General features: G+C 49.6%; 3 protein-coding genes across 5 annotated transcripts; 1 reads left to right on the plus strand and 2 right to left on the minus strand.

Annotated features, from left to right (window-relative positions):
• Positions 1-242: 242 nt before the first annotated feature.
• On the minus strand, positions 243-2,213 carry LOC112344839. Of its 2 annotated transcripts, none has more exons than XM_024670301.1 (3): positions 1,853-2,213; positions 1,748-1,792; positions 243-1,692 (listed from the first exon to the last, which is right to left on the minus strand). In XM_024670301.1, exon 3 carries the CDS (start codon positions 1,678-1,680, stop codon positions 589-591), a length of 1,092 nt encoding a protein of 363 aa, XP_024526069.1. In that variant the 5' UTR covers positions 1,681-1,692; positions 1,748-1,792; positions 1,853-2,213; the 3' UTR covers positions 243-588. The 2 variants fall into 2 exon arrangements, with proteins under 2 accessions (XP_024526069.1, XP_024526070.1); XM_024670302.1 differs by having other exon boundaries at positions 1,744-1,792; positions 1,853-1,912.
• An 826-nt stretch (positions 2,214-3,039) lies between these two features.
• Positions 3,040-4,840, minus strand: LOC9634975 (zinc finger CCCH domain-containing protein 16). 2 transcript variants are annotated; one of them, XR_002991846.1, is made up of 12 exons: positions 4,749-4,840; positions 4,653-4,695; positions 4,538-4,596; positions 4,368-4,466; positions 4,201-4,294; positions 3,957-4,147; positions 3,646-3,905; positions 3,560-3,590; positions 3,453-3,504; positions 3,348-3,392; positions 3,181-3,261; positions 3,040-3,127 (listed from the first exon to the last, which is right to left on the minus strand). XR_002991846.1 is itself a non-coding variant. In XM_024670304.1 (10 exons), exons 1-10 carry the CDS (start codon positions 4,793-4,795, stop codon positions 3,357-3,359), a joined length of 912 nt encoding a protein of 303 aa, XP_024526072.1. In that variant the 5' UTR covers positions 4,796-4,840; the 3' UTR covers positions 3,263-3,356. The 2 variants fall into 2 exon arrangements, 1 of the variants encoding a protein (XP_024526072.1); XM_024670304.1 differs by lacking the exons at positions 3,040-3,127; positions 3,181-3,261 and having other exon boundaries at positions 3,263-3,392.
• LOC9652163 lies at positions 4,837-6,497 on the plus strand. The gene is made up of 3 exons (XM_002965652.2): positions 4,837-4,878; positions 4,935-5,015; positions 5,065-6,497. Exons 1-3 carry the CDS (start codon positions 4,857-4,859, stop codon positions 5,994-5,996), a joined length of 1,035 nt encoding a protein of 344 aa, XP_002965698.1. The 5' UTR covers positions 4,837-4,856; the 3' UTR covers positions 5,997-6,497.
• The last annotated feature ends 811 nt before the right edge of the window (positions 6,498-7,308 follow it).

The following is a 7,308-nucleotide window of genomic DNA, read 5'->3' on the forward strand; positions in this document are numbered from 1 at the left end:
TTCTTGCATTTTGGTTTCTTTAAGAAACCTGAAGAATATCCAAATATATTCTATAGGATAATGATCATTTGTAATCAATTTTTATTGTTAATAATATGACTTATAAAACCTTTTAAAAAACTAAACATACAAAAACTATATTCATGTGAAAAGGCTTCTTTTATATCGAAGAGTTTTGGAAAACATATAAACTCAAGCATACTCCTTGTCACATAGCCTCTCGAATCGCCTGCGAAATCGGATCTATCCCATGATGAATGAATGATTTATTCCTTCCTCCAGCGACAGACAGACAGTCTGGAATTTGTGCTGGAATCGTACCACAGTTCTCTACAGGGTACGAGTTTCGCTCCTATGCAGAGTTCACGTATTGTGATCGATGCCACAGGACCTGGAGGATCCACAGGCTGCTGCGTAGTAGTATCGAGCAAGCCGCGTGCAGCTTGTATAGAAACATGAGAAGAGTCTTTTCCTTGTTCGTCCCAGGAGCCCACACCGCCTCTAAGCCCCCATAGTGCGGAAGCACAACTTACAGTGCCGAGGCGAGCTAAAACGCGTCCCAGGAAGGACCATTGAGCTAGAGCTACTTCAAGTCATTCTAACAAAGCAAGTGACTGTCACAGGAAAGGGAAACTCCGCAACTGCGTCCCAAACCAGCCTCCTGTTTGCCACGTCTATCTTCCCTCTCAAAATCTCAGAGTGTTTCAAACTTCCACTCGAATAAACCATCCTAGAGATTGCATAAATCGCGCCACGGATCACCAGCACTTTAAACCTGTCCGTCCTGGGCCACTTCTCGATCGCCACCCAAGCCTCTTGCACTGCTGAGTTATACCAGCGCATGGCCTCCCCTCCGTAGGAGATGACGTTCGTTCCCACCTCCATTGCAGGCTCAAAGCAATCACCGGAGACCACCTTCGTGGTCCGGAACTCTGGCTTCCCTGTTATCTGCTCTTGCGATTTCCACGCATTGGAGGCAGCCTCGTAGCGCATAAGTTCCATCGTTTTATCGTGAAAACCATACAAGATCTCGTCTCCAGCGGGCGAGAGCACCACCCCAGCGCCCGAGACAAACCATTTTTCAATGGTGTCGCAGGTTCCCGTCTCCATATCATATACTATCACGTCCAGCTTGACGGAAGGATGAATACCATAGACAGATCTCCTGTATTCCCAGCTGGAATATATCTTGCCACCAAAGGCGATGGCGTCGAACCAGTTACTCGCCCTCCTAGCCGGCGTCCTGTCCCATGTCCACTTTGCACGGCCAATATCCAGCTTAAAGATGACATCTCTCGAGTGTGACCAGGACTTGCCCGGAGACAAAGTCCACACGAAAACCATCCCGGACCACGCCACCATCTGTGCTCGGCCCACTGGGAGCCCTTCTATCGGTGGGAGCCTTCGCCATGACCCCTGTGATCTGTCCAAAATGAGAATTTGGAGTACCTTGGAGTCGTTTCCCAGGCTCACGAGTGGAGTGCCTTGGAGGAGCGGGAGCTGGAAGTTGCGAGTGGTGTTAAGGAGATGAGCGTCGTATTGAAGAGCGCTGTCCATTAGAGCTCTCCAGGAGTTGGAGACTGCTCGGCACACCGGACGAGTATACCATGGCAACCTCGGTAGGATGTTCTCAAGAGCAAGCTCATCGCAGAGACCGGGAATGAGATCGCTATCGCTCATATCGCTCTTATCCTGAAAGCGAGTGTTAAAAACGGCCAGATCAAGAAAGAGCTCACAACGCACTCACAGATCTTCCGCCTTAGACCGCTATACTTTGAGCACTATACTGCATCTGAAAAATCACAAGGAACAAGACGTGAGATAGAATACAAGAAAAAGAGGACAAACTTACATTGGTATAGCAGCGGCCAGCGGTGGAAAAACCGAGACAAAGAGGGACATCCTCATACTTATGTCATCCGAGTGAAGCAAGTGATCGCCACGGGAAAGCCAGCCACTGGTTCCCACACCATCCTCCTGCGTCCCACATCTATCTTTCCTTCGAAAATCTTGCAGCGTTTAATTTTCTTCGGATCGATCGACGTCGAGCCTGCGTACAGGACGCCCCGGATCACAAAAACCTTGAAACTCGCTGCTTCTTCGGGACTGTTCTCCGCAATCGCCATCCAAGTCTTTTGCACTGCCGAGTTATACCAGTGTATAGCATTGCCATCGAGGTAACCGTAAGTGATGGCATTGATTCCCAGCTTCACTGGAGGATCAAAGCAATCACCACTCACTACCGTGAGCGTCGAGTTCCTGTGCTCTGTCTGCCTTGGTATCTCCTCTTGCGGCTTCCACGTACTCGACGCAGCATCGTAACGCATAAGTTCCACTCTCTCCTTGTGCCACTGTAGACCATACAAGTTCTCGTCGCCAGCCGGCGAGAGCGCCACCGCAACGTTGGAAAAATTCCACTTTCCAATAGTGTTGTACGCGTCCACCTTCATATCAAATACTCTGACGTCCAGCTTGACAGGAGCACGGAGGCTGTAGGGAGATCCCCTGTTTTCCCAGGTCGAGTATATTTTGCCACTGAAAGCGATGGCGTCGAACCAGTTACTGGAGTTTTTGGCCGGAATCACGTCCCACGTCCACTTAGCACCACCGACGTCGAGCTTAAAGATGAGATCTCTCGAAGGTGACCAGCACTTGCCTGGTGCCAAAGTCCACACGAGAACCGTGCCGGACCATGCAACAATCTTTGCTCGTCCCTCGGGTAGATTCTCTATCGGCGGGAGCTTCCGCCACACCTGTGACCCCTGTGACCTGTCCGAAATGAGAGCTTCGAGTACCTCGTATTCGTTTCCCAGACAGACCACTGGAGCGTCTCGGAGCAGCGGGAGCTGGACGTCGCGAGTTCTGCTGATGAGATGATCGTCGCGTAGAGTGCTGTCCACGAGAGCTTTCCAGGAGCTGGAGACTGCTCGGCACACCGGCCGAGTGTACCAAGGTAGCCTTGGTAAGATGTTCTCAAGCACCAACTCGTCGAAGAGGTCGGGAATGAAATCCATTTTGTTGTTCGTTTGCGAGGCAATCTCCATTTATTGCTCCGCACTTGTGCACGATTTGTCAAACTTGTCGTCCAACTTGTCACCGTAGCGTTTCCGACAAGTGAAAAGCTTTCCTGAAAGCACATGTTATGAGACAGCAATTACGATTATCCACGCAAGTACTTACGAATCAGCGTGTGTTTCCGGCGCCTTTCGGTGTCGATACTCTCGTAGGCCACGTATCGGCCTTGAGCTCTCAAAGTGATAGCTATAAAAGTAAATTCAACATTATAGTAAGCCAATATAAAAGTCAGTGAAGATTTACGCGTATCTCTCTCGACGACGACGACGGACCTCAATTTGCTATCTGACCGCTACAGGCGGTTCGTCCTCTGGAATCTGGAGCAGCCAAGTTCCTCGTCTTAAAGCCTCAAAACAAAGTATGAGAGGATTTTTTACCTGGCCAAGCTCCCACTGCTCCACGCCCCACGTCGCAGTCTCTTCTGGAGTTCTGCATGTTGTTTTTAAGTAACAAACGTTTCAAAACCAAAACAAGAAGCTTTTACATTGGTAAAACAGCTGCGGTCGGAGGAGAAACTGATGCGACAAAATTCGTTAGAACCGAATGGATGATGTATTTGCTTAAGCTTACCAGAAGGCTGCTGGAATGGACTTTGGACAATCGCTGGAGCTGGCAGAGGACTGAAAGCATTTTGTATTGCATTATTGTTGCCGAAAGATGACACCGGATTGAAAGGAGATGGCTGCTGCACGGTGAATGGCGATGGACTTTGAGGATTTTGTGGAAAAACCGACTGAGCAGGGAAGGGGGAGGGTGATGGAAAGCTGAAAGCCGCTGGTTGGATCTGCTGAGGCGGAGAAATAACCGGTCCATTTCCAAATCCTCCCATGCTGTTACCGAGAGATAAAGTTGATGAAAACGTAGTAGCAAACATTACTTACTTGGTATCTTGCTTAAACATCTGAGATATAGGCGAGTTGTTTGGCACGAGCTTGCCAAAGATTGTACTTGACGCTAGTGGCGAAGGTTGGACATTGGAGAAGCCTTTGCTCGCTGGTCCTTTGTAAGGATCTCTCTTGAGGGCGTCAAATTCAGCCTCCTTGGCACGAAACATATATGCTTCCCTGCTCGTCTATGGTGCACGAATCAGTAACCCAGTTAAGAGAAGGAAAAAGCTTCGCTTACAATATCTCGGAGCGGCATTCCTTGTAGAGCAGATTCGTAAGCCATGGCTCGCAGCTCCTCAAAGCTTGTATCTCCAGAAATATCATTGGGAAGGCTAGAGAAGCAAAGAAAAAAGAGTTTTTTTCTTCCTTGAACAAAAGGAAGAAAAGGATGGAAGCGAACTTAACTGTTTCCAATGAGCGTAGCACGTCAAGCGCCAATAACTCGGCCTTTCATTCGTGAAATCATCTCGAATTCTCTCCTTGCATGCTCTTGGATCATTGCATCTATTGGAAGAAAAGAGAGAAAAAAAACAAAGCACGATTGAGTAAGAATCGAAAGAAACAGAGAAAAGTACCTGTGTTCTGGCGCTTGAACAGGTGCTTGAACAGCCTGATTTTGCCTCCCAAATCCCGGCTGAAAGAGCTCGATCAAAACCAAAACATCTCTTCAATCGGATGCTACAAATCTACCTGTTGCTGGTGGAGAAATTTGCAATGCGCACCGAACCGGCAGCTGGAAAGACGAGAAATCAAGCCTATATCGACCAAATCGAGCTCTTCACTTACGTCCCGCGCTGGAAATCTCGACAGACGACATCCTGCCTTCGAGCCATTCCCAAGAACCCTAAAAGAAGAACCAAAGAATATTCTGGGTTCAGGGTTTAGGGCTTGGGCATGGAGGACGATTTGAACGGAGGTAAGAGCGAAATGTGTGAAGCTATGGCGCATTCTTGTGACGCATTCCACTCGCAGATCCATCTCCCGCGCCTCGGAAATCTCCCGAGACGTTCCAATCGCTGCACGACGGCCACAATCCATCCGGCGGGCACGAAGGTGAGGAGAAACGAATTGGCGCATTCTTTTTCACGATTTGAATGCGCAGGAGCCGAGTCTTTCGAATCGCTGCTGGACGGATTTTGGGACAAGAATCGATCAACGCTCGAAGGCATCGTGAGCGATCCTCCGATATTCTACCAGAAGTATCCCAATGTGGACGTGGAAGTGGCGTCCTTTAGCACTCCGGCCAAGGCGGTGCCCAGCCTTCTCCATCACAGGCTCGAGGATTCGAGAAACGATGGGACGCTGGCCACCGAGATCGTTGCTCGACTCCGAGAGGCTGCTACAAATCACTGCGTTTTCCTCGTCGGTGGAAAGGGGTGTGGAAAGACGAGAACTCTCTACGAAGTCCTGGCACAGAACTTTGGATTCTACTTCGTGGCCTCGCGGGTAGAGAACGGTGAATCCAAGGACTTCGCAGCGGTCGTAGAGACGCTCAAGCTTTGCTACCCGAGTCACAACAAGGCCACCGAGTTTATCCCCCGACGAGTTGGCATGGATGTGGCACTGTGTGCTTTGGTGGCGAGGTTGGCCATCTTTTCGAAGGTTCTGGAGATCAAGCCGGGGATCTCGCCGCTGGAGTGGTTGATTTGCCAGACTGAGTGCCGGCCTCGAGACGTGTTCCGGGAGTTGACGCTGTTCGTGATCAAGCAAGAGTTGCCGAGCGCGTACCTGGAAGAGAAGTTCTCGGCTCTCGTCCAAGAAGCTTACGAGAGGATCGATGGTGGTCTAGCAGGCAGCAGCGGGAAGCTGCTGTTTGTGGTGGACGAGGCACTGCTGTCGCTCAGGAACAGGTTTAGATCCGACATCCACCTGGCGAAGCTCAAGAGTTTGCTCTCGCAGGCCGTCAAGGCGTTTAGAACGCAGAAGAAGGTTCCAACAGCGTGCATTCTAGCTGGAACGGGGGGAGAACTTCTCGCGGAGGCTCAGGATATGGAATTGCCGGTTTGCAGAGGGGAGTCCGAGCAGCTCACGTAGGAAATAGTCGCTACTAGCCAAACTTTTGAAGATTCCAGCAGCTTTGGAGCCTTCTCGGACTATGTGTCCAGCTTTTTGGGGCCCGGCAACTACAAAAGGCTGTTTTCCAAGTACTACCAGGCCCGTGCTGGCACAATCGCTAGTGCTCTGCACGCATACATCAGCAAGTGTACCCCGAGAGAGAAGGCTTTGGAATTTCTGGAGGGCTTCGCATTAACACTTGCAACCAAAGGTGGCAGCCAGCTAAATGCACCAAATTCTGTCCATGACACATTGATGATCCTGCGCTTGGACCGTTACCTGCAGAGTGTCCTTAGAGACACTATAGAGGCATTCTACATGGGTGGGAAAGGCTATTGTTTCACGCACAACTCGTCAATCAAGCTTGGGGACTTGGGGATTGGCGTGTTAAAGCTGGGATTTTGTGACTCCAATCCTCTCAAGATTGATGGACCCAAGATGGATCCGAAATAGAATCTAAGATGGACTTGAGATGGAGTTTGAGATGGATTTGAAATGGAGTCCGAGATGGACTTGAGATGGAGTCCGAGATAGACCCGAGAAAGAATCCGAGATGGACCCGAGATGGACTCAAGAAAGAGTCTGAGATGGACTCGAGAAAGAGTCCGAGATGGAGTCTAAAATGGACTTGAGATGGAGTCCGAGATGGAGTCCGAGATGGAACTGAGACCAAGATCGAGATTGAGACCAAGACCAAGATCGAGATCAAGTCTGAGTCTGAGTCCAAGCCTGAGTCTGAATTCTAATACAAATTGTTGGGTGAAAGCCCAAAGCAATCGTCCCCTAGAGGGGCTGCAGGGGTTCCAAAAGTATAGTAAGGAAAGTGTGGGGGTTGGATCCCAATGGAGCCAATTTGGCCAAGAAAGGTCAATAGGAAGATTATACCCAAGTGTTGGGTGAGGATATATTCACTGAAGAGTCCAAGGCTAAAGTGAATACAAATTGACAGATGAGGTAACTTGGTGAAGTGTTCAAGAACTAGCTCTAATTCCCCTAGAAGATTGAAAGGTCGATGCTCCCAATTTAAGTGTAGGTGGCATTACCTATTTGGATACTTAGCATGGCTCAACGAAACCTCGCTCTAAGCCCGTGGCTAGAGCACCCAAAGGCAAAAGGTGGGGAGGGTACCCATGAGGCTTGTGTGGGGCCACGATGTTCCGAAATGTTGTCCCAAAGTCCCAAACTATGGAAAGGAAGAAGGGCAATCCTCTGGTGTAATGACCAAGGTTACGGTCATATGGTGTGGAAGTCCCAAAGGATAGTGGGATGTAGTGGTCAGGCTTGTGGGCCT

This window comes from Selaginella moellendorffii, unplaced genomic scaffold, assembly GCF_000143415.4.
Source record: "Selaginella moellendorffii unplaced genomic scaffold, v1.0 SELMOscaffold_6, whole genome shotgun sequence".
Classification (NCBI taxonomy): domain Eukaryota; kingdom Viridiplantae; phylum Streptophyta; class Lycopodiopsida; order Selaginellales; family Selaginellaceae; genus Selaginella; species Selaginella moellendorffii.

What these genes read in the sequence shown, in the direction of transcription:
- LOC112344839 (XM_024670301.1), bottom strand. Translation starts at nt 1,680, where the DNA reads ATGAGCGATAGCGATCTCATTCCCGGTCTCTGCGATGAGCTTGCTCTT.
- LOC9652163 (XM_002965652.2), top strand. Translation starts at nt 4,857, where the DNA reads ATGGAGGACGATTTGAACGGAG. An exon ending in GGAGGACGATTTGAACGGAG is followed by an intron (nt 4,879 to 4,934) that starts GTAAGAGCGAAA and finishes TTCCACTCGCAG; the next exon opens with ATCCATCTCCCGCGCCTCGG. An exon ending in TCCATCCGGCGGGCACGAAG is followed by an intron (nt 5,016 to 5,064) that starts GTGAGGAGAAAC and finishes TTGAATGCGCAG; the next exon opens with GAGCCGAGTCTTTCGAATCG.
- LOC9634975 (XM_024670304.1), bottom strand. Translation starts at nt 4,795, where the DNA reads ATGGCTCGAAGGCAGGATGTCGTCTGTCGAGATTTCCAGCGCGGGAC. An exon ending in TCCATTCCAGCAGCCTTCTG is followed by an intron (nt 3,591 to 3,645) that starts GTAAGCTTAAGC and finishes TTGTCGCATCAG; the next exon opens with TTTCTCCTCCGACCGCAGCT. An exon ending in ACCGCAGCTGTTTTACCAAT is followed by an intron (nt 3,505 to 3,559) that starts GTAAAAGCTTCT and finishes AACAACATGCAG; the next exon opens with AACTCCAGAAGAGACTGCGA.